Source organism: Cervus elaphus, chromosome 15, assembly GCF_910594005.1.
Source record: "Cervus elaphus chromosome 15, mCerEla1.1, whole genome shotgun sequence".
Lineage (NCBI taxonomy): Eukaryota > Metazoa > Chordata > Mammalia > Artiodactyla > Cervidae > Cervus > Cervus elaphus.
In genome coordinates, this window is record NC_057829.1 from 28,178,104 (window position 1) to 28,204,973 (window position 26,870).

Consider the following 26,870-nt stretch of genomic DNA (forward strand, 5'->3'; position numbering starts at 1 on the left):
CTCAAATTATTTGTTCCACTGTCTTCATGTAGTTTTTTAAGTTGACTCCAGACCTCTCCCAGATCTGTTTTTGTTTGTAGATAGTTGACTGTTGATCTTTGTGGAAGGATGGAGGCTGGGGTCTCCTTTTCTATCATCTTTGTGACATCATCAAGTGGGACCCTAATTCCAGTGAATTCACTTCTCGGTCTCCATTTATCTTTAAAGAAGTTTCTGAGATTTCACACCAGGTTATATCCCTATTTTCAAAGATTTTATTACTATCACCATGTCCACTGCATGAACTTCACCATTTAGGGAATATGATGGTTTTGTGAGCATCTTCTTGAAAATATTTCTAGAACTATTATAGGAATTTATAGGTCATTTATAATTAGGGTGAATTCATTGAATCTGAGGATTCAAGTTTTCTTCACCTAAATTTTTTGAGAAAGGAAACTTTGTTTTTTGAAAGGAAGGGTGAAAAGAGAGAGATATTCCTTTGGTAGCTTAGCAAAAAGCTGGCTTCGTAGATCTGAATTAGATCAATGAAAGAAAGGCTAACGCCCCCTGTGGAATGGAAGCTCCGTCTTTCTAACAAGACCACTTTGTCAACCAGGATGCTCCTGTTATCACACAGCTCCTGGATGTTCTCTGCTTCTCATCCCAATTATTATAGAGAGAGTCGGGGCAGGGGGGTGGGGGGAGGGAGGCAGCATCTTTCCTTAGAGCCCTCTCCCTAATGTGCTTCAGCTGTGTCTGATCCAGCTAAGAACCTTCTTCTGCCAAACAACATGTGGATGGGGACTGGGTAATTTTGCTGCTTTTCTGCCTGTGAGTTTCCCCACTAGACTTTATCTTAGATTATGTTTAGCTATACAGTACTAGAAATATGTGTGTTAGTGTTCCCTTTGCACAACAAAGGAGAAAAAGTGATTTTTTTGGATGAAGAACTACATTTTACCTTGACATTTCACCAAAGACCAATATTTTCCTCTCAATTTGTCTTGGTACAGATCTAAGGGCTTCCATCTGTGGAAAGAACCCAGGGAAGAAAGAAGCCTTATGTATCCAACTAATGTTCCACTGCTGGAAAGCCCATGGAGCCAAGCACAAAACAGAAGGATGAGCTGGGTTAGTTTATAAAAGGCCAGGGAAGATTTCCTGACAAATTCCGCATAAACTTTAAGTCAGGTGAGTCTGGCAATGGACCCAATTGGGGTTTTTAAATCAGACCCAGTCCAACTCTGGCAGGTTTCTAGACCCAGTTCAGAAAAAGAAATGTGCAAAATCTGGACGCTCATAAAGCGAAACTGCAGAGCCAGGATCCAAGAGGGCCTCACCCACCACCTACAGAGGCAATGAGCTCAAAGGGCTCAATAGCTGAGAGTCATTACTGTGATCTGTGGCAATTTTCTCTTTTTCTCAGTCTTGTTTTCTTGAGAGCAAGAACTGGAAAGGGAACTTCAGAGGCCTGTATTCTCAGCCTCAGGAAAGCAGCTGCTCAGGAACTGTCCCGGAAAGGGACTGCATATACTGTATCGTATCTGGAGACAGACGCTTCTTTATGATATACAGTACCACTCTGAGCCTCCTGTCTGACCCTCTCTTTCTTTTTGAATCTCTCCTCCTCATAAACACCTATAAGTATTAGAGTAAAAGTACCCCATTTTTGCCCCTGCATCCATGGTTGCCTTTTTAACTCTGCTTCCTATCCAACATGAAATAGTTTTATGAAAATGAATAGATTAGTGCTGCCATTATAACATAAAGGGCTTTTCTGGTGGCTCAGAAGATAAAGAATCTGCCTGCAATGCAGGAGACCCAGGTTTGATCCCTGGGTTGGGAAGATACCCAGGAGAAGGGAATGGGTACCCACTCCAGTATTCTTGTGTGGAGAATTCCATGGACAGAGGAGCCTGGAGGGTTACAGTTCATGGGGTCGCAAAGAATCTGATACGACTGAATGACTAACACTTTCACTTTTGGTAATATAAACAGGAATCACTGTATTATTTCATATACTGAAATGAATCCACATTTTTTTTTTTTTGAAATGAATCCATTTTTAAACAGCATTACTGATGGTGCATAGGCCTATCAGATGAGCCCAAAGGAAAGCACTATTTACAGTCTGCCTAAACTACCAGGATATAATTTACTCTGATTTCAGATAAAATCTTTACTACTTCTGCTGTTTTTCTAGGAATTAAAAATAAATTTCTTGAAGTTTTAGGAATAAGTAGAAAACAATATATGGTGTATACTGCTAATATGCGGTAAGTGAAGTCGCTCAATCAGGTCTGACTCTTTGCAACCCCATGGACTGTAGCCTGCCAGGCTCCTCAACCCATGGGATTTTCCAGGCAAGGATACTGGAGTGGGTTGCTGTTTCCTTCTCCAGGGAATCTTCCCGACCCAGGGATTGAACCCGGGTCTCCGGCACTGCAGGCAGACTCTTTACCAACTGAGTCACCAGGGGAGCCCCTAATATGCAGTAGGTGAACCCAAATAGGTTTCTTTTTAAAACTGTAGGCAACTTAAGTTTTGTTCTGAAGGTTCTGTTAGAACCCTCTATTTTGGAAAATAGATTTTCCTTTATTCAAACAGTCATACTTCTATATACAGAGTATGACATCTCATAATTTTTATTCTTATTTAGGTACATCCTATATCATACATACAAAGGATGTATATAAATATCTATAGATATATACCCTAAAAGGAATGTGACATACAATATCACATGTGTATCTGTATATATACATATTTCCTGATCAATTCCAATATAGTTGCTTTATAAAATATGTTTCTCCCTGGTGACAATTAAACATGAACATATAAAAGATACACCTTCTGGTTACAACTCATTTTCTTTTCAGATTAGCAGAGATAATTGATTTAAAATTGTAAATTGTAGGTTTCATTTGATTCTCAGCAAATTTAGGCATCCACTTCTGTTAAAACTCTTATTTTTGCATATCAAACTTCTTGTCACACAGTGAAGTCAAGAAGTCTTCTAGCATTAAGATTTTCTTTATTCAATTCCTTTTTTTTGACTTAGAATTTTCATTAAAAAAAATCTTATTTAAAAGCATATAGCCTTTCTGATTGAACAGGGAAAGGGATGAGGAAACTCTGAACCTTACATAACCTTCCCTCCTTCTCTCCAAGGAAATCCATAAATGGACTCTGCAGACCTCCTAATGTTTTGTGGGCTGTGATTTGTAAGTAGTATAGATTTAAACTTAGAAATTATCTGTTTATTTGAAATTAAAATTCAATTTGTGTTCTGTATATTTACTTGCTGAATTTGGCAACCCTACTTACAAACTATTATCTTAGTGAAAAGAGCTCTCAGTTCCATAACAGAGGAGAGGATTTTCCCAAGCAGTACTTGTAAATATGTTGAACACATGACAACTCCTCTAATTTTAGTTCTCCAACTAACATAATGAGTATAATAATTAAGGCTCTAACTACCTCACTACAGTTATTCTAAGAAAGAATTAGGCTTCAGGGAATTCCCTGGCAGTCCAGTGATTAATTAGGACTTTGCGCTCCCACTGCCAAGGACTTAGGTTCTATCCTTGGTTGGGAAACTAATACCCCACAAGCTGCATGGCATGGCCAAAAAAAAAGTAACACACTTTAGCCAAAAGGCATGGCATGGCCAAAAAAAAAGTAATACACTTTAGCCAAACTGACTTTAGTCAATATGCAGTTATCACTGATGTTAGTTTTTAAAAATTCTATTAAAAAGCACTAACTACTAACTGCATATCAAGGGTCATTTATAAAATGCTTATTAAACATTCAAAACTCTATTTTCTTCAAGTTGTAGTTTTAATGTAAATAATTTAATTAATATTTTAAATAGAGAAAAAAAAAAGAAGACAGGTGACTCCATCTGTGAGAATAATGGTGTTAGGATAAAACTGTTTTGAATATTTTCACCTCTGGTTGGTGAAACAAGTTGAATTATGCACTATTTTGCAACAAGTCCCAACATATGATTTACTATTGTTATTCAAAGTCTATGAAACAATTTCTTCTCATTACCATCAAACAGTTATATATTATTTTACATTAAGACTATACTTGAAAAGAAACTATTGAAGGAAATATTAACAATGACTTCTTCTTTGGAGAAAATAATTATGGTTTAACTTATCTGCTTTATAAGGCAAGACTTTGCATCACTGTTTTTCTTAATGTGAAGCATTTAAAACCCTCTTTATCTTAAAGATTCATATTCCCTTAGCTTACCGACTATAGTCTAGGAGCTTCACGGAGTTAATATATCTAATTTGGTCCAAAAAAATAAACAGATTAGATATCCAATGTATTTGACCCATGGAGGAATTCCAGGTACATAAATACATTTAACTGTACTCTAAGCCTCTACGTTTTTTCACTAAAAGAGTTTAACATCTTTTCTTTTTTTATTTCTGTACACTAAGGTACCAGTAAAATAAACTTTGGAATTCTACAGTACCAGTCAACCTAGACATGTGAAAGACAAGCTTTCAATACAAAATTTAATTAATTTTAAGAGATGTTTTAAAAAAAGGAAAAATTTTAGAATCATTCTCTCTAAGTCGCTTCAGTCCTGTCTGACTCTGTGCGACCCCACAGACGGCAGCCCACCAGGCTCCCCCATCCCTGGGATTCTCCAGGCAAGAACACTGGAGTGCCTTGCCATTTCCTTCTCCAATGCATCAAAGTGAAAAGTGAAGTCGCTCAGTCGTGTCTGACTCTTAGTGACCTCATGGACTGCAGCCTAGCAGGCTCCTCCATCCATGGGATTTTCCAGGCGAGAGTACTGGAGTGGGGTGCCATTGCCTTCACCGTTAGAATCATTAGAGAAGGTTAATAAACTATGCCTATCATCCCAAACATCCTTAATTGTTATTTATAGAGTAGCTATCCTTTTTTCCAGGGCTTCCCAGGAGGCGCTAATGGCCCTATTAGCTATCCTTTTTTCCACAGAGTCCAAAAGAAAAAGTAAAATGGCTAAAAGAACAAGAAGGGAAAAAAAGTATAGAGAATTCTGCTGCTGCTGCTAAGTCGCTTCAGTCGTGTCCGACTCTGTGCGACCCCATAGATGGCAGCCCACCAGGCTCCCCTGTCCCTGGGATTCTCCAGGCAAGAGCACTGGAGTGAGTTGAATTCTAGTGCCCACTAATATCTGTGTTTTCCTTGAAAGGGATGGTGGTGGTGAGGGCACATATGACCTTGTAGGCCACTGTAAAGACTTTTGCTTTTACTTTGAGATTAAAATCTGAGAGAGACTGGAAGCCTCTGGGGAATTTAAAGCAGAGGAATGATGTGATTTTATGGTAGGATTCTGGATTATTTCAAAGTAGATATGACAGGATTTGCTGACATCAGAAATGCAAATACTCAGGCTATTTTTAAAATACACACACAAACTCAAAACACAAACACACCCACACTCTTTTCCCAAAATGGAATCATGAAGTATGTATGTTCTGACTCATCAGTATATTGTCAACAGTTTTCTATGCTAATAAATCTCTGCGTTACATATACAAGTACTGTATTGAGTTTTATCGCATAGTTTTATTGTAAATTGTTCAGCCATATGTTTGATATTTGAGTTCTTCCCAATTTATCTTCTGATGATCAGTATCATTATACATGTGTCATTTTATTAACCTAAACTTGCAGAAATGCAACTGCTGGGCCAGCGGGTAAACACTTATGAAAATGTCTGAGAAACACTGCCAAGACTCTAAAAAGCCATGTTGATATTTTATATTTTCACTAACACTATCTAGTCAATTAAATTTAAGTGTTATTCCAATAGTTAACTCTGATGCACAAGTAGCTTTGGGTACACTATGGATTTGTTAGTCAATGAGAGGAGGAACAACTAATTGCCCCTTCATAAGAGGTAATCAACATTAAACTTTATCCCAGTTTCTTGGATTTCCTTAGACTTTTGAGAGTGATCTTAGTTTAGGAAAGACTTCATTCACCTCATGTAGTTGGGAGGACTAAACCCAGGTCTAAGCTAGTTTAACTGTAGGGTAGATCAGGTGGTAAAGCTGCCTGGTATGCAAGGTACAGCTTCGATGCCTACAGTTTGTATATCTCCTAGACAAACCCATAACCTTTGATTTACAGGTCTATAATCAGCCACAGGACCCCGAGAACATGGGGTAGGAGGAAGATAATTATGACGCTCCTTTTAGCAGCACTAATTGGAAGGATCTGGTTGGAAGACCCAGGTTTCTACTTTAACAGATTCTGACCACAAGAAAAAAAAAAACACTTAGAAATTTAATGTATATTCTTAGAACAAACTTAAAATTCATATTGCTTTTATGTGAAAATCCTAAAATAATGAAAGAAACTACAGGAGATGTTACTATGAGCTTACCTCCCTCACACATAGACTCTGCAATGGCTACAAAGAGACTTCTTTATTCTTTATTGTGTCTCAGTGTGATTTATTTTATGTCAAGTGGCAAGGTTTTCTAGATAATATGAAACACTACCTGTCAAAAACCTGAGATTAAAAGCTTCATAAGACTGTGAAATGTTTCTGTATTTGTTCAGCAAGGCTTTAGCTGTGCAGACACTTCTTCTGTCTAACTATTGCTCTTCCTCTATTTACATCTTTTCTAGAAAATACATTTCAGCCCTGATTCTAAAATTTTGTATCTCTATATAAAATTTATGATTATATCTATCTATCTACATCTCTCTCTAAATAAAATTTCACACCTGAAGAAAAGAAATAGCAAATGTTCCTACTTCAAGGTATATAACCTGTTTTTACACTATATCTCTGCCTAAGTTGCTAGATGACCTTCAGAGGGCTGCCAGAAACAGTCTTGCATTTAAATAGATCTTCCTTAACACTGTTATTTGACAGTTGTGCTACAGGAAGAGTATTAAATGCCAGAGATGTCAAAAATCTTTGATTCCCCAAGAGTTTCTGGGAAGCAGATTCTAAAAGGCATGCCAGTGCTTTACCTTTTTATTAAGGTCAGATCCTTCTTCAGAAATATATTTTCTTCAAATGCATGTTGCTATTTTTATGGCCAAATTACATACACCTGGGTGATAGATTCCCCACCCCTACCTTCTGAGATCTAAAAAATATAATCATCTGCTTGACATTCATTTCATTCTATGTGGTTTCATTCCATTCCTTGTGCTCAACAGCCAAAGTGACAATTTATGCCAAGATACAACTTAATGCATATGTGCTTATAATTAGCTACTTTAATAAAGAGATTGGATATTTGATACTTAATTTATGCTCATTCTGAAGGATCCTCTTTACATGTGACTTAGTTTGGTGTTACATAAAAAGCTATTTTTTCGGTTTAGTGTCCAAATAGAAAAAAAATTAGCGATTCTAATTAATTTCCTAGCTTTCACCGTGTATAGATAGAGAATAACTATTATTTTAACTAGGCAGGAGGCTAAGGGACAATATAAAATTTTAGTATGTATACTAAAGTAACTATTCAGAAAAATTCTTAGATATTTAGCCAACAAATATACATGGAGCACTTGTTATGAGCCAGATACTGGGCTGGATACCTTCTCCAGAAGGGATAGTGATTAGGCAAATCAGTCCATGACAACCACTATTTCTTGCCCTGATTTCATTTTTGCACCCTCAAATTCTTCAGTAAAACAAATGAGCATTTTCCAAAGCTGTTCCAGGAATAGGTAAGCAACACATCATGAAAGCCTAAGCATAACCAAACACTATTAAGTTGTGGGTTTTAGGGAAAAGTCAGATATATAGAAAGGATAGATACATTTGATTCCAGTCTAGCTTCTAAGAGGCAAACAATATGAAAAAGTGGTGCTCATAGGCCATAGTAAATATTTTACACAACATAAATTACTGAGGGCTGAATTCCTACAGAGTCACCCCAATCATCAACAGAACAAAAACAAGATACAGCAGAGGTAGAGGAAGGCAGGACAGAAGGCAGGGAGGTGCAAGAGGGGAAGTTTCTACAATCTGTTCTTGGGAAGTGAAGGGAAGACTCTGGCAGGAGGGTAAACTGAGGTCTATTTGACACTGTAATCAAAGGTATAGAGATGGATAGGTGGTTTTGTCTCCTTTCTACCTAGAAGAGAACCAGAGAAGTCACATCCCAAATATTCTTTCATTGAAATATTTTTGGAATAATTACTATTAGTAGAATACTGTGTTAGGTACTTTGGGAATACAAAGCCACATAGCAGAGTTCCTAATTTCAAGATATTAGTTAGTTATACCATAACCACTGTCTAAACTTTCATTAATTAGAGAGTTTTTCAAATTAACAAATACCTCTGGAGCTGTTACAAGGTATCATGATTCATTCACAATTCAATGTAAAATTTTTGTTTAAATTCTGATCTTTAAAACAAGTAGAATCTTAGCTGAGATATAGGAGAAAGTTCTGATTTGAAGAGTGAAGGGAGAAGAAGAAATAATGTGGCAAGTTAGGGTACTTTCTAGAAGGTAGAGAATTTAGCTATATTGGAGTTTTACTTTTCTTGCTCTAGGAATTTTCTCCCATTGATAAATGAGATCTAAAACAGAAGGAAGCCTTCCCTTGCTAGGCCTTCGCTCCCAAGGCCCTAAGGAGCAGAGATGGAAAAACAAAGGCAGACCTCTTTCTCTTCTCTCTTTCAGAGCTCCTATATATGAATCTCATATATCATAAGAAGCGGCTCCATGGAAAAGTGGCAGAAAGCTTTACAGGCCAACATAAGCCATTCAAGAGAGAACACAGTATATGCAAACATAATAATTTTAGTGGCGGCACTAGCTCATAGAGCATACAGAAAATACTCCCGATCACCTAACTCAATACTCTTTTTAGAAAACAGGCCCATTTGACTATCTGTACTGAAAGGGTAGAGCTCTAGGAATCCTGCAATCTCAATCAGATTTCCATAAGATTTTAACTTAATATTAGAATTTTATTAGCATTTTTAAAATAGAATTTTCAAAACACAAAAATGGATCAGTTTAAATAAAACACAAATATGAAAAGGCTAATAACTGATTCCCTAATGGGCGTAAAATTATAAAATCTTTCTCAAGATACAGTCAAAACACATTTAGATCTTATCTTTATTGTAAGTCACAATTTGCTACTTTAGTCTCTGTTCTCTCCTTGGCCTTATGAACCCTCAGAACAAATCTCAACCATTGTTCTCAAGGGATAAACTTTCCTTTGGCAAATGAAAAAATTTAATCTTCTAGTATAGTCACAAGGAGACTTGAGAGAGCTAAATACAAACACCACTTATTTCTTGCTAATGTGAATTAAAATTGTTTTGTGGTTGTTGATACAAAGATGTAAATGCTTCAACTTTCTGTAACAGGGTCTACTGAAATGACATAATATTTTCAAGTACATCTGGCTCAAAATGAACTTAACATCATAAATATTTGATATACGTAAATGCATTATTTTATTGTTTTGACAGAAGCTGTATTATTATAAAATCAATGAATTAACCATAAGAAAGGCTATGCTAGAGAAAGTAGTTACTGGTAAACAACACAGTGAGACACTTTTGGCCTCACAGCATGCTAATGAGTATTTCTGAAGTTCTCAGCACTTTTTATAGGGTAAAACAACACTGAATAAGATCAACCATTTTCTGTTTTGTTTAACCCTTCATAAGGACAATTAGGCAACAGCAGATAATCCTGAGACATAACATAAAAATTACATGTGATTGTGCCCAGTTGCTAAGTCATGTCCGACCTCTTTTGCTCACCATGTACATAGGATTTTCCAGGCAAGAATACTGGAGTGGGTTACCATTTCCTTCTCCAGGGGATTTTCCTGATCCAGGGATTGAACCCATGTCACCTGCACTGGCAGGCAGATTCTTTACCACTGAGCCACCTGAGAAGCATCAGTCAGTTCAGTTCAGTCATCAGTCGTGTGTGACTCTTTGTGACCCTGTGGACTACAGCACACCAGGCTAGTCTGTCCATCACCAACACCCAGAGCTTGCTCAAACTCATGTCCATCCAGTCAGTGATGCCATCCAACCATCTCATGCTCTGTCATCCCCTTCTCCTCCCGCCTTCAATCTTTCCCAGTATCAGCGTCATTCCCAATGAGTCAGTTCTTCATATTAGGTGGCCAAAGTACTGGAGTTTCAGTTTCAGCATCAGTGCTTCCAATGAATATTCAGGACTGATTTCCTTTAGAACTGACTGGTTGGATCTCCGTGCAGTCCAAGGGACTCTCAAGAGTCTTCTCCAACACCACAGTTCAAAAGCATCAATTCTTTGGCACTCAGCTTTCTTAAAGGTCCAACTTTCACATCCATACATGACTACTGGAAAAACCATAGCTTTGACCTGTGTTGGCAAAGTAATGTCTCTGCTTTTTAATATACTGCCTACGTCGGTCATAGCTTTTCTTCCAAGGAGCAAGCGTCTTTTAATTTCATGACTATAGTCACCATCTGCTGTGATTTTGGAGCTTAAGAAAATAAAGTCTGTCACTATTTCCATTGTTTTACCATCTATTTGCCATGAAGTGATGAGATCAGATACCATGAACTTAATTTTTTGAACGCTGAGTTTTAAGCGAACTTTTTCACTCTCTTCTTTCACTTGCATCAAGAGGCTCTTTAGTTCCTTTTCACTTTTTGCCATAAGGGTGGTGTCATCTGCATATCTGAGGTTATTGATATTTCTCCTGGCAATCTTGATTCCACCTTGTGCTTCATCCAGTCGAGCATTGCGCATAATGTATTCTGCATATTAAGTTAAAATAAGCAGGGTGACAATATACAGCCTTGACATACTCCTTTACCTATTTGGAACCAGTCTGTTGTTCCATGTCCAGTTCTAACTGTTGCTTCCTGACCTGCATACAGATTTCTCAAGAGGCAGGTCGGGTGGTCTGGTATTCCCATCTCTTGAAGAATTTTCCACAGCTTGTTTTGATCTACACAAAGGCTTTGGCATAATCAATAAAGCAGAAGTAGATATTTTTCTGGAACTCTCTTGCTTTTTCTATGATCCAACAATGTTGGCAATTTGATCTCTGGTTCCTCTGCCTTTTCTAAGCCCAGGTTGAACACCTGGAAGTTCACGGTTCATGTACTGTTGAAACCTGGCTTAAAGAACTTTGAGCATTACTTTGCTGGCATGTGAGATAAGTGTAATTGTGTGGTAGTTTGAACATTCTTTGGCACTGCCCTTCTTTGGGACTGGAATGAAAACTAAACTTTTCCAGTCCTGTGGCCACTGCTGAGTTTTCCAAATTTGCTGGCATACTGAGGACAGCACTTTCACAGCATCATCTTTTAGGATCTGAAATAGCTCAATTAGAATTCCATCACCTGCACTAACTTTGTTCACAGTGATGCTTCCTAAGGCCCACTTGACTTCACATTCCAGGATGTCTGGCTCTAGGTGAATGATCACACTATCGTGGTTATCTGGGTCATGAAGATCTTTTTTGTATAGTTCTTCTGTGTATTCCTGCCACCTCTTCTTAATATCTTCTGCTTCTGTTAGGTCCATACCGTTTCTGTCCTTTATTGTGCCCATCTTTGCATGAAATGTTCCCTTGGTATCTCTTAAGTTTCTTGAAGAGATCTCTAGTCTTTCCCATTCTTTTGTTTTCCTCTATTTCTTTGCACTGATCACTGAGGAAGGCTTTCTTATCTCACCGTGCTATTCTTTGGAACTCTGTATTCAAATGAGTATATCTTTCCTTGTCTCCTTTGCCTTTAGCTTCTCTTCTTTTCATAGCTATTTGTAAGGCCTTCTCAGACAATCATTTTGCCTTTTTGCATTTCTTTTTCTTGGGGATGGTCTTGATCACTGCCTCCTGTAGTGATCCTTCTACAAATGTCATGAACCTCTGCCCACAGTTCTTCAGGTACTCTGTCTTTCAGATCCAATCCCTTGAATCTGTTGTCACTTCCACTGTATAATCAATCAAAAGGGATTTGATTTAGGTCATACCTGAATGGTCTGGTGGTTTTCCCTACTTTCTTCAATTTATGTATGAACTTGGCAATAAGGAGTTCATGATCTGAGCCACAGTCAGCTCCTGATCTTGTTTTTGCTGATTGAGAAGCATAGAAAATAGTTAAACCAATTTTTCTCTATAACTTCCCCAACTATAATATGGCAATAAAAAAGATGTGTTAATAGATTTCAGTATGTTGCTGTGCGCATATTTTCCAACAGATCATTCAACCTGAAAAACTTATGTTGAGATCTAACTTCTATAACATTTTCATAGCCAGAATGGCATTGATCAATACTACTACCTCCAAGTCACATACACTTTGTGATCAGTTCTTGACTTCAATACAGCAAGAGAAATAAAATATTATAAGCTTTCACTTGAATGATGCTGTAATTTTCCAAAAGATTTGTGTATATTTGTGAGAAAGATGCACCACAATGAAGATAACTCTCAGTAAGTCAAATTCTCCTATCATGAAAACCCACTTAATTAAATTTCTCCACTAATTCCTTCAAGTCTAAAGAAGGAATCAAAAGCAGAACATATTGACTTATGCCTGATTTTCATTATGTCTCTTCTTAGGTACTGAACACATTGTACCAGTTCTTGCTTTTTTCTGGTGGCTTTTCAAAGATTAATAGTGCATAGTAAGATGGCTTACAAATAATCCATTTTTTGATCATTTTATTATTGCCTCCACAAGCTACTAAAACTTGGGTCTAGATAGCCCACAGGGTCAATAACTTTATTGAGAAAATATATGAAGACAAAGAACATATATAAATATTTCAACCTGTCAATGGCCAAGATCCAGATTCTAAGTTATGTTATGATAACCTAGTGAATCTCAGTATTAGCTATGAATGATCCAAATCAATAAATAATATATAGCATTCTAGATAAATCTAGAAGACTTTTCTCTATATCAAGTTATAAGTCTCTGACTTCAATTACAAGGTTTAAGACCATCAGCTAATGTTGTAGTTGGTGAGTCCAGAGTACTAAGCCATTAATAAACCATGCTTTGGCATTCTCATTCAATTTGTATTAACCTCATTTAAGGATCAAAGCCTCTTTGGAAATTATTTAATAATAATAATTATTAACAGTCTTCATCATGCCTGGAATGAACCTAAATTTATTTTATCCGTGAGCAGTTATTTAGTAAATACTTAGTATTCTACTTAATACAGATTCTATGGCTCATGTTTGACAATTGTTCAAGTTAACCCATCAAACCTCATCAGACAGATAAAGTATGAAACAATAAAAATCTATGAATTAGGGTAAAAGGGGGATACAAATATGTTAATTCTGAATTATAAGAAACCTTATAATTATATTTCTCATAACTTCACTTAGAAGTAGGTTAGCTTAAAAACATAGTTTCCTCACTCCACTGGTACTAGATGCGGACTGAGGACATCAACAGCTAAAAGAACTGTTCTCAACTCAGAATATAAACGGCAAAGTCTTCTGTTTTATAAACTTCATTTAAAAGAAAACTGAAAAAAAAACAATCCTTGCTTTGTTACTTTGCCACAATGCTTTATACATATCAGATAAGTTTGTGATTAATATCACTACAAATCTATAACAAATAATCATTACAAACCTATGCTCACTGTCAGGCAGTTACATTCTAGGTAGGAAGATGAACAATAAAGAAGATATATCAATTATCCACTTCTGGGTATTTATCTGGAGAACACAAAAATACTAATTTTAAAAGATAAAGGCTGCAATGAACATTGGGGTGCACGTGTCTCTTTCAGATCTGGTTTCCTCAGTGTGTATGCCCAAAAGTGGGATTGCTGGGTCATATGGCAGTTCTATTTCCAGTTTTTTAAGGAATCTCCACACTGTTTTCCATAGTGGCTGTACTAGTTTGCATTCCCACCAACAGTGTAAGAGGGTTCCCTTTTCTCCACACCCTCTCCAGCATTTATTGCTTGTAGTCTTTTGGATAGCAGCCATCCTGACTGGCGTGTAATGGTACCTCATTGTGGTTTTGATTTGCATTTCTCTAATAATGAGTGATGTTGAGCACCTTTTCATGTGTTTGTTAGCCATCTGTATGTCTTCTTTGGAGAAGATGCCCATCAGCAGATGAATGGATAAGGAAGCTGTGGTACATATACACCATGGAATATTACTCAGCTGTCAAAAAGAATTCATTTGAATCAGTCCTAATGAGATGGATGAAACTGGAGCCCATTATACAGAGTGAAGTAAGCCAGAAAGATAAAGAACATTACAGCATACTAACACATATATATGGAATTTAGAAAGATGGTAATGATAACCCTATATGCAAAACAGAAAAAGAGACACAGAAATACAGAACAGACTTTTGAACTCTGTGGGAGAATGTGAGGGTGGGATGTTTCAAAAGAACAGCATGTATACTATCTATGGTGAAACAGATCACCAGCCCAGGTGGGATGCATGAGACAAGTGCTCGGGCCTGGTGCACTGGGAAGACCCAGAGGAGTCGGGTGAAGAGGGAGGTGGGAGGGGGGATCGGGATGGGGAATAAGTGTAAATCTATGGCTGATTCATATCAATGTATGACAAAACCCACTGAAATGTTGTGAAGTAATTAGCCTCCAACTAATAAAAAAAATTTAAAAAAAAAAAAAAAAAAAAAGATAAAGGCATCCCTATGTTCAATGCAGCATTATTTACAATGGCCATGCCTCGGAATCAAACTAAGTGTCCACCGATGGATGAATGGATAAAGAAGATGCGGTACACACACACACACACACACACACACACATATATATAAAATGGAACATAACTCGATCATAACAGAAGGTAAAATCCTGCCACTTGTGATAAACTTGGACCTTGAGGGTATTATGCTAAGTGAAGTAATTCAGATGGAGAAAGACAAATAGCAAATGATTTCATTCACATGTGGAATCTAAAAAAAACAAATAAACAACATAAAGCAAAACCAAACTCAGAACATACTAGAGGTTACCAGAGGGGAAGGGGGTTGAAGGGCAGGATAAATGGGTAAAGGGGGTTAATTATATATGGTGATGGATGGTAACTAGACTTGTAATAGTGATCACTTTGTAGTGTATATAAGATGGTGAATTATAATGTTGAACACCTGAAACTCACATAATTTTTTAGGAAAGAAAAGAAATAAATTATATAGAATGTGAAATTAAAAGACACTTGCTCCTTAGAAGAAAAGCTATGACCAACCTAAACAGCATATTAAAAAGCAGAGACATTACTTTGCCAACAAAGGTCTGGCAGTCAAAACTATGATTTTTCCAGTAGTTATGTATGGATGTGAGAGTTGGACTATAAAGAAAGCTGAGCATCCAAGAACTGATGTTTCTGAACTGTGGTGTTGGAGAAGACTCTTGAGAGTGCCTTGGACTGCAAGGAGACTCCCTTGGACTGCAAGGAGATCCAACCAGTCAGTCCTAAAGAAAATAAGTCCTGAATATTCTTGGAAGGACTGATGCTGAAGCTGAAACTCCAATACACTGGCACCTGATAAGAAGGACTGACTCACTGGAAAAGACCCTGATGCTGGGAAAGACTGAAGGCAGGAGGAGAAGGGGACAACAGAGGATGAGATGGTTGGATAGCATCACTGACTCAATGGACATGAGGTTGAGTAAGCTCTGGGAGTTGGTGATGGACAGGGAAGCCTGGTGTGCTGCAATCCATGGGGTCACAAAAAGTTGGACACGACTGAGTGACTGAACTGAACTGAACTGATAAAGAATGTGAAATCATGACAAATGACAAAGAGAAAAAAGAGAGCAAAGAGGGATTTAGGAGATGTGTATGTGTGTGTGTGTGTATGACAGGATAAAAGGTATTTAAAATTTTAGGCTGGCCAGAGAAGGCACCCATTATCCAAAGTACATACAGAGAAGAGCGAGAAATTTATGTCACTGCTTATTATAAGCACAAAATATTGCTGCCAAATTGGTTGTTATTCTGGGTGTGAGTCAAAAGGAAAAATTCTTGTTTAGCTAAAAAAATGAAACTTCTAAAATAGATGGCAAATTCTTGAACACCATTGAGTCTATTAATTTTTGGGAAAAAAAAAATCCAGATAATTAGAAAAACAACAGTCTTGTATCACACAGGTTATGCTGTTCACATTGCTCTAGTTGGTTTTCCACAGAAATCTGAAGAACGGTCCACATTGTTCATCAGAGTAACAGATGAATAAATATGCTAATGTACTCTCTGAGGCCCACGCCACTCCCTAGCAAAGCTTCTGGTGTTTAAAGGATTGCATTTCTTCTTGCCTGATGACCTGGCAAGAAGTGTATTTAGATGTAATGATTCCTTGTTATTCACAAAAAGGCCGATTCACTGAATGCCTCACTTATCGTCCTAGCAGCAATTAGGATGTGGGAAATAACTGATCTTAGTGTCATTTCTGTGGCATATTTCCCTCCATGATTTGTTAAATAAAGTAAACAATGCAGTGTACAACATACAGATTGTAAGAATGCTTGAACTGCCCATTATCTACAGGAGAGTCTATGACCAGCCTTTCCACAGCTCAGTTTTGGAGAAAGAAGAGGCACTATGGTAAGCTATGGCTTATCACTGCTGGAAATGTGACCAGAGCAGTAAAGCCAAGTGACAAAAGCCCATATGCTGGGGTGGCCTGGGTTCAAGTCCTAAATCATCTACTTACTGTGGGACTTGAGGCAAGTTTTTAATTGCTTTGTATGCCTCAATTTCCTCATCTGTAAAATGAAGATAGTAAACTACAAACATTACAGGGTTGATATAAGGAAAATGCAGGTACAACTGAAGTCCTCAAAGAAAAGTATTTGATGAAATAAGAGCTGAAATTTTTCCAAATTTGACGAAAACTATAAACCCACAGACCCCAAAACTCAAAGAATCCCAAGATAAGAAACATAAGAATGCTACATTGAGGTACATAATAAAACCATAACCAAACAGCCCTGCTAAAAACTACATTAGTGGTTCTCAACCAGGGATTACTCCTCCCCATTCCTACTCCTCTGGGGCCATTTGACAAAGACATTTTTGTTTGCCACAACTGGGTGGGGGAGAGTGTGCATGACCGGCATCTAATGCGTAGAGGCCAGGAACGCTGCTAAACATCCTATAATGGAAAGGACAGCCCTCACAAAAATCAGTTACCCTGCCTAAAACATCAACAGTGCTAAGACTAAAGCTAATACTGGCCTTCCCTGGTGGCTTGGATGGTAAAAAAATCTGCCTGCAATGAGGGAGAGAAATACTAAAAACATATAATAATCAAAGTGGCTAAAACTAGCGAAAAGAGAAAATCTTAAAAACCATATCCTTATCATATTTTCTCATCCTGACAAATACAGAAAGTATATGAGATTGTAATATTAAGCATTTTTCGTAACTCACCCATCAAGGTTAAGCCAGGAACTGAGTACCAAGAAGTAAAGGTGCCCAGACCTGTAGAGCTACTTGGAGGGGTTCCCAGTACTCGTAAGTCAGTGTGACTTTTTTAAAAAAATCAGAATTTAGGGAGCTACACAATGTGCAGTTTCTATCTTCAGCAGAAACTGAAGATTCTGCTCTGTGGTCTTCCTGATACTTAATCATAGGTAAGAAGTGGTGGGGCCAGGATTTGAACTGAAGTCTGTTTTGAAAATGCATCAAAATAATATTAATAATACAAAATATAAGACCATAAATGTGCTTTCAGTTTATTATTTTGGGTCTTCATAACAAGTTAGTACATATCCATGCTGCTATAGCACTGGCCCACTACAGATTTATTCAATTACTCTGGTACTCAGGGACAGCTGTGGTAACGCGTATCAGTCTATATTTCTTCATTTTTTCTGTCAATTGGAGGGGAGAAAAGTAACAGTGGTCACAGCTATGGCAGGAACTGTGTATATCATTTACTGAGAACTGTTATAGTTTTAAAAATTTTTATGGAGTACAGCTGATACATAATATTGTGTTAGTTTCTGCTATACAGCAAAGTAGATCAGTTGCACATATATTCACTCTTTTCTAGATATTTTTCCCATATAGGTCATTATGGAGTACTGAGAAGAGTTCCCTGTGCTATACAGTAGGTCCTTATTAATTATCTATTTTATATACAATTGGAGGAGGAAATAGCAAACCACCCCAGTATCCTTGCCTGGAGAATTCCATGGACACAGGAGCCTGGGAGGGCTATAGTCCATGGGGTCGCAAAGAGTCGGACACAATGGAGAGACTAACACACTTATATACAGTAGTATATATGTCAATCCCAATCTCCCAAATTCTCCCTCCTCATCCCTTCCCCACTGGAAACCATAAGTTTGGAAAACTGTTACAGTTTTATCTTTATAGATGCCTACTCTGGAGAAGGGTAGGAAGAGGTGCTTATTTTTATTTGGTTCTGTCCTCCATGGAGAAAAAAATTGAGAATCACTTCTTTGAAGTATCAGATCTCTTTGGATCAAGTTAGGTAGATTTCAATGGAATGCACACAGAGAGCTAGAGACATACACTTTTTTTTCTGAATGGTTAAAAAAAAGTCACACTAAAAGAAAATAATGCTAAGAACACTCACAGTAGCATACTAATCAACAAAACTGTTTAGCCTAGAATAATCAGAAATTCATCAGTGCTCTAAAGGAGTAAATGATTAGTTGTGTGTCTTAAGAAGTAATCTTCCAAGGTTCAAAAATGAATATTGAACACAATTAGAACAACCAAGCCAATCATCTTTAGTAGAGGAAATACTAGATATATATGTGTTTTACTGAGGAAGTATAAACATTAATGAGGGCTAAAGGAGCAGGCAATGTATAAATTATCTTGAGCTTCAAACAGTTAAAAGTAGATGTAACTTCACAGTTGCTTTTTTTTTTCTAACTTTACCTGGATACTTTATTTTCCTTCCTCTTTTTCAGGTGGTTCTATATACATGTTATAGAGTATCCAAAACAAATGAAATTTGATATAACTTATCATTCATTAACTTTGCAAACATGTTTTGTTTCCTCCTCCAATCAACTGAACTCTTTTTTATGGTCCTGTATGCTACCTGTAAGTGAATACAAAGTTCATACTTACTCGAAAGAACAGTTGTAAGGAAAATGTAGTCTGAAAAGGATATGAGTCCACATTCTCCAAGGGTGTAAAATATACTGCCTTCATCAGCAAATTTTTCTCGTTCCTGGGCAATTTTCTATTGAATGTATGGGTCCAACCAAAAGATAAAAAGAAGATATAACAGAATGAGAATATAAATAGTTAGAGATGAATGACCATTTATCTGACAGTTTTATGCTATTTATTATAAGCATTTCTCTGATGGCCATTCCAATTTAATGGATCCTTTACAGTTTTTAAGATGATTAAAATTATAAGCAAAAGATGATTTTTTTATTTGCTCCAACACTGGCTTAATGTGAGCAATAAAAAGTTTTTCAGTTTTATGAACTCCTGCCATTTAACATATAACAGGCCCACTTCAGGTCTGAATTTGTTTCTGAGTTTGAAAAACAATCAACCTTTTTCTATAGAGGTATATAAGGTAGGGAGAGAAAAAAAACAAAATGAGTTATAAATACCCAAGAAAAACAACTACTGATAAGAACTAGTGATCAGAAATGAAGAAGTTAGCAACTATTGTCAACACCCACCCAAATGCTCAGAAAATTAATTTCTGAAATATTAACTTTTACCTTATGAACCCCAAGAATCTTAGTTTTTGAAAAATAGAACAGTTTACAGAGTAAACAGCATCTCTGAAATATAATGTCAAATCAGACATACACATCAAGCTTTAGGCATGATAATTATATTTACTGTTACTTTGGTGGAGGCTCCTAAATTTTAGCTATTTGAAGAAACTATGCTATAACTTAGTTTTAACTCTAAGTATGTATTTATTTTCTTTAATCTATAAGCTCACAAAGAGAGTTAATTCTCAGGTTCAGAAACGGTCTATCTGGGAAGCAGTCTATTCCTGGGTGTTTAAGGGAAACCTGCCCTTTTTTTTTTCCTGATTCCCTACCAGACCAGAAACTTAAGAGGTGACATTGATGATACTTTCAAAAACTGAAAAGGATCCATGAAAGAGTTAGACTTGAAACTCATTTTTGTAAGTTTGACTCATTTTGGACCAACCAAAGAAATTTCAGGAATTATTCTAGGTACCAAACAAAGAGAGAGGAGGTTTTAAAAACCCAAACCAACAAAGCGCAGTCAAAGTAATAATATCATGCAAGCACAAAATAAGCAGCAGCATTGCAAGCATAACCTTGGGAGGAGTATCATGAAAACTAAACCAACAAGCACCACCACACCATCATCCAGGTACACAGCCATCCAATAGGTTACCTCTGTCTAGTGAAGATTCCATCATACACACAAAGGAAAGAAAACTGGTTAACCAATTGAAGACATGAGTACCAAATGAATCATCATGATCTTCTTAGTAAACCCACTCAAAATAGCCTTTACTGGATATTTGCTTATAATACGAAACAGCAACGATGGACAGGAAAAAATCCACAGTTGAATGCCAACAAAGCAGTAAGAGGTTTTGATGGCAGTTTCTACTAAGGAAAGGGCTTCTCTGACTCATTTGTGATGGGCAGAAAGCCTGGTCTGGCCTAACAGCATTTAGAAATTACCTGCTTGAGCCAAAACCAAAAATGAGCCCACAGTCCAATATGTTCAATTAAGGTTAGACCTCATATCACACTTGATCTTCTACCAACAGATTAACCACAAATTTCAGACAAAAAAAGGTTATTGGATGAAAACAGAAGTAAAGTTGTTCACTGGGAAGTTAATATTTTAATTTCTCAAAAGAAAACTGTACATTTTTTAACATTTTCCAAGATACTACAAAGGAAAAGCACGTGAACAAGAAAAAAATACACAAAACGAGAACAGGCTGTCGAAGGCATACAATCTTACTTGCTAGAATAAATTTGAATAGAAGCTGAGTAACCCATATTAATTATGTAATAATCTTACAGAGAGACTGCTATAATAAAGGAAAATAAATAGTATATTGGGATCCAGAAATTGAGAAACAGACAAAAATCTAAGGACAAACTGAAAGGAAGAAACCAGGCCAAAAAAGCATATCCAACATCATTATTTTTTTTTCCCAACATTATTTTTCTAAGAATCATCTGGACCATGCTGCTGCTCAGAAGATAAAAAGACAAATCTTAAGTTTGTAACATTTAATTTTGATATAATTTCAAACTCCGAAAAGTGGAAAGAACTGTATAAGGAACTCCCATATGCTTTTCACTCAGATTAGCCAACAATTTACATATCTCCTTATTTGCTTTATCATTTTATATATCTTCTTTTACATTATATCAAAACTTGGAGACATGCCCCTTTAGACTTAAATACTTCATTAAATATTTCCTATGAACAAAGACATTCTCTCACATACTACAGTAAAAATGTCATAAAACCAGGATGCTTAACACTGACACATACTATTACTTGTAATCCATAGTCTATTGTCAAATTTAGCAAACTATCTCAATAATTTACTTTTTAGCTATTAATATTTTCCCTCTATGGACCTAACAGAAGCAGAAGATATTAAGAAGAGGTGGAAAGAATATGCAGAACTATACAAAAAAGATCTTCATGACCCAGATAATCACAATGGTGTGATCACTCACCTACAGCCAGACATCCTGGAATGAGAAGTCAAGTGGACCTTAGGAAGCATCACTACGAACAAAGCTAGTGGAGGTGATGGAATTCCAGTTGAGCTATTTTAAATCCTGAAAGATGATGCTGTGAAAGTGCTGCCCTCAATATGCCAGCAAATTTGGAAAACATAGCAGTGGCCACAGGACTGGAAAAGGTCAGTCCTCATTCCAATCCCAAAGAAAGGCAATGCCAAAGAATGCTCAGACTACAGCACAACTGCACTCATCTAACACGCTAGTAAAGTAATGCTCAAAATTCTCCAAGCCAGACTTCAACAACACGTGAATCGTGAACTTCCAGATGGTCAAGCTGGTTTTAGAAAAGGCAGAGGAACCAGAGATCAAATTGCCAACACCCGCTGGATCATCGGAAAAGCAAGAGAGTTCCAGAAAACCATCTATTTCTGCTTTATTGACTATGCCAAAGCCTTTGACTGCATGGATCACCACAAACTGTGGAAAATTCTTCAAGAGATGGGTATACCAGACCACCTGACCTGCCTCTTGAGAAATCTGTATGCAGGTCAGGAAGCAACAGTTAGAACTGGACATGGAACAACAGACTGGTTCCAAATAGGAAAAGGAGTACATCAACGCTATACATGTCACCCTGCTTATTTAACTTCTATGCAGAGTACATCATGAGAAGCACTGGGCTGGATGAAGCACAAGCTGGAATCAAGATTGCTGCGAGAAATATCAACAACCTCAGATATGCAGATGACACCACCCTTATGGCAGAAAGTGAAGAAGAGCTAAAGAGCCTCTTGATGAAAGTGAAAGAGGAGAGTGAAAATGTTGGCTTAAAGCTCAACATTCAGAAAACTAAGATCACGGCATCCAGTTCCATCACTTCATGGCAGAGAGATGGGGAAACAGTGGAAACACTGACTGACTTTATTTTGGGGGGCTCCAAAATCACTGTAGATGGTGGCTGCAGCCATGAAATTAAAAGATACTTACTCCTTGGAAGAAAAGTTATGACCAACCCAGACAGCATGTTAAAAAGCAGACACATTAGTTTGCCAACAAAGGTCTGTCTACTCAAACCTGCGGTTTTACCAGTAGTCATGTATGGATGTGAGAGTTAGACTATAACGAAAGCTGAGTGCCAAAGAATTGATGCTTTTGAACTGTGGTGTTGGAGAAGACACTTGAAGAGTCCCCTCGACTGCAAGGAGATCCAACCAGTCATCCAGAAGGAAATCAGTCCTGAATATTCATTGGAAGGACTGATGTTGAAGCTGAAACTTCTACTTTGGCCACCTGATGCGAAGAATAGACTCATTCGAAAAGACACTGATGCTGGGAAAGATTGAAGGTGGGAGAAGGGGATGACAGAGGATGAGATGGTTGGATGGCATCACCGACTCAATGGACATGAGTTTGAGTAAACTCCAGGAGTTGGTGATGGACAGGCAGGCCTGGCGTGCTGCAGTCCATGGGGTTGCAAAGAGTCGGACACAACTGAACTGAACTGAACTTTCCCTCTACTCCAGGATGTAGTCCACAGACATAAATGGCCTTTAGTTGTCATGTCTTTTTAATCTCCATTAATCCAAAACAGCTTTCTTTGCCCACCTTCATTTTTTCCTTTGGAGGTTTATTATGAGTTTCCATTGTGGTAAAATTCACATGACATAAAATTCACCATTCTATCCATTTAACCATGAAATGTGTGGGCCTTTTGAATTTGGTTTCTTTCTCAGATCTGGTTTTTGTGGGTCCATCTATGCTGTAGCAGCAATCAGTATTTCATTCCTTTTTATTGCCAAATAATATTCCATTATATATATACCATAAATTGTTTATCCATTCATGAATTAAAGGATATTTGAGTTGTTTCCACCTTTTGGCTGTTGTGAATAGTGCTACTATGTACATTCATGTACAAGTATTTGTTTTATTATCTGCTTTCAATTCTTTTGGGTATATATCTGGGAATGGAACTGCTGAGTCATATCACACATCTATATTTAAGTTTTGCAGAATGGCCAAACTGTTTTCCACAGTAGCTATATACCATTTTGCATTACTCCCAGCAATGTAAAATGGTTCCAATTTCTCCACATCCTGAGTTTTTTCTTTATTTTTTAAATTATATCCTTGTTAGTGAGTGCAAACTTGTATCTTATTGTGGTTTGATTTACATTTCCCTAGTGTCTAATGATGTTGAGCATCTTTTCACGTGTCTGTTGGCCATTTGTATTATCTTCTTTGGAGAAATATCTATTCAAATCCTTTGCCCATTTTTTTGAATTGGGTTGTTTGTTTTCTGTTCTTCAGTTGTAAGGTTCTCTATATATTCTATATACTAAACATGTATCTGATATAGGGTTTGCAAATAAATTCTTTCATTCTGTTCATTGCCCTTCACTCTCCTGATTATGTTCTTTGGTGCATAGAAATTTAAAATATTGATGAAGCTCAACTTGTCTATTTTTTTCTCTTATTGCTTGTGCTTTTAATGTCATATCTAAGACTCCATCACAAAATCCAAGATCATGAAAATTTACCCGTTTCTCTAACAGTTTTGTAGTTTTAGCTTTTATATTTAGGTCACTGATCTATTTTGAGTTAACTTTGTATTAATGAGAGGTAGGGACCAAATTCATTCTTTTGCATGTGATATCCAGTTGAGCCCATACCATTTATTGAAATGATTATTCTTTCACCATCTGGTACTCTTGTTGAAGACAAATTGACCACATATATGTGAGTTTATTTCTGTAATCCCCATTTCACTCCACTGATCTGTGTGTCTATTTTTATACCAGTACCATGCTGTTTATTTTTTTTCATAATTTTTTAAACCCGTGGTAAGATGTACTGATCATAAAATTTACCATGTTAACCATTTTAAAATGTACAATTTGGTGGTATTAAGTACAATAAAAACATTATCTAACCACCACCACTACCTGGTTCCAGAATGTTCTCATCACCCCATTTGGAAACCCCTTATCCATTTAGTCACATTCCACTGCTCCTCCCTCTAGCCCCTGGAAACCACTAACATACTTTCTGTCTTTATGGATTCATTTTTTCTGAATATTTCATGTAAATGGAACCATACCTAGTTATTTTCTTAGCAGCCACTATGTGGATTACAATTAACATCTTAAATTTACAGCAATCTAGTTTGAATAAATACCAACTTAACTTGAACAGTATTTTTAAAAAATTCTGCTCTTGTAGAGTTCCATTTTCCTTTATAGTATTTTCACAAATTACATTTTTATACACTGTGCCCATTAACATAGATTTTTTAATTACTGTCTTATGCATTTGTCTTTTAAATCACAGAGGGATAAACAGGACTTATAAACTACAAATAAAAATTGCCTTTTTTATTTACCTATATTGTTATCTTTGCTAGTGTTGTTTCTTAATATGGCTTCAAGTTATTATCTAGTGTCATTTCAGCCTTAAAGTACTCATTTTAGCATTTGGGGGTAGAGTAGTGCTACTAGCAACAAACTCCCTCAGCTTTTGTTTATCTGGGAATGGTTTAATATCTATCTCCTTCATTTTTGAAGAATAATTTTGTAGATATAGAATTCTTGGTTGACAGTTTTTTCTTTCAGCACTCTAAGTATGTCAGCCCTCTGGCCTTCATTGTATCTGAAGAGAAACTGGTTGTTAATCTTATTGTGTACAGTTTGTATGTTTTAAGTTGCTTCTTTTTTGCTGTTTTCAAGATTCACCAACTTCAGCTTTTGACAGTAATTATGTGTCTCAGTGTGGGTCTCTGATTTTTTCCTACTGGGAATTATTAAGTTTCCTGGATGTGTAGATTCATACATTTCACTAAATTTGGAACGTTTTCAGCCATTATATCTTCAAATATTCTTTCTGCCTCTTTCCTTCTCTCCTTGCCCTTTGAGATTCCTATTATACATATGTTGGTATACTTGCAGTGTCGCATAGTCTCTTAAGCTCTGTTCATTTCTCTTCATTTTTTTTTTTTTCCTGTTTTTTCAGACTGGATAGTATTAAATGACCTACCTTCACGTTCACTGAAGATTTTTCCTGTGTATTCAAATCTGCTGTTGAACCCCTTCACTAAAATTTTCCTTTCAGCCATAGGAGATGTTTAGTTCCAGAATTTCTATTTGACACTTTTTTTTTTTTTTTACAATTTGTATCTCTTTATTGTTATTAGTTCATACCTCATTCTCCTTGTTTCCCTTAAGTTCATTGGTATACTTTCCTTTAGCTCTTTGAGGATACTTAGGGCAGTTGATTTAACGTCTGTTTATAGTAAGTTCAATATCTGCACCTTCTCAAGGATAGTTCCTATTCCTTTCTTTTCCTGAGTCATACTGTATTTTCAAGCATAATTTCTTGCTGAAAATTGAACATTTTGTATATTATAATGTGGTAATTCTGGAAATAGGGTTCTCCCACATCCTCAGGGTTTGTTGTTGGTGCTTGTGTGGGTTGTAGTCATTTCTCTAATGATTCTTCTAAATTCTTTTGTAAACACTTCGTCAAGCATAGTCACTCAAATCTCTGTTTCATTACCAGCTGATGATCTGACAGAGATTTCCTTAAGTTCCTGGATCCAAAGGGTGGGAAAGACAAACTCTAGGTGCTTGCAGACTGGCTCTGTGGTGGGCATTCTTTCAATGCTTAGCCATTGTTATACCATTCTACCTTTGACTTCTTGTTTTCATGGAAGGTAAACATTAGCCAGAGATGAAAGTTTAGGGTCTGTTGAGGTTTTCCTCTTAGTAGTCATTCAGCCCTAGCATGTACATCCCCTTCCAGATTCATGACTATATTTGGTTTCTTTACAGTTTTTGACCTTGAACAATTTGAAAAGTACAGGTGAATTATATTGTAAAATATTCCTCAATTTGAATTAGGCTGGTATTTCCTCATGATTACAATCATATCTATTTGTCTATTATAAACTATAAATTCATAATGATATCTCTAATTCCATTCTAATACCACAGAGTACAATTTAGTCTTGCCCTTTATACATGTTATTCCCTTCTCCAAAGGGGAGAAAATGGATTCCCATTATCTGCAATACATTTTCTCATTTGCTCAGGCTTAGAATACAAGAAAGACAGTTTCACAATTGTTAATTATTTCTGCAAAAAACAAATGTAGAGTCCAATATTTGTTACAGTTTTAAGCAAAATCCACTTATGGTGAA

The 26,870-nt window shown here is 36.7% G+C and overlaps 1 protein-coding gene across 5 annotated transcripts in view; it reads right to left on the bottom strand.

Moving 5' to 3' along the window:
* Positions 1-26,870, bottom strand: part of MICU1 (mitochondrial calcium uptake 1) — a 214,504-nt gene that overhangs the window by 110,960 nt on the left and 76,674 nt on the right. For 3 of the 5 annotated variants that reach the window (XM_043926757.1, XM_043926754.1, XM_043926755.1), the window contains 2 exons: positions 20,349-20,354; positions 19,077-19,191 (listed from right to left, as the gene is read on the bottom strand). In XM_043926757.1, the coding sequence (XP_043782692.1) occupies positions 19,077-19,191; positions 20,349-20,354 (121 nt within the window). The remainder of the gene's footprint in view (positions 1-19,076; positions 19,192-20,348; positions 20,355-26,870) is intronic. The other 2 variants (XM_043926758.1, XM_043926756.1) reach the window with 1 other exon arrangement.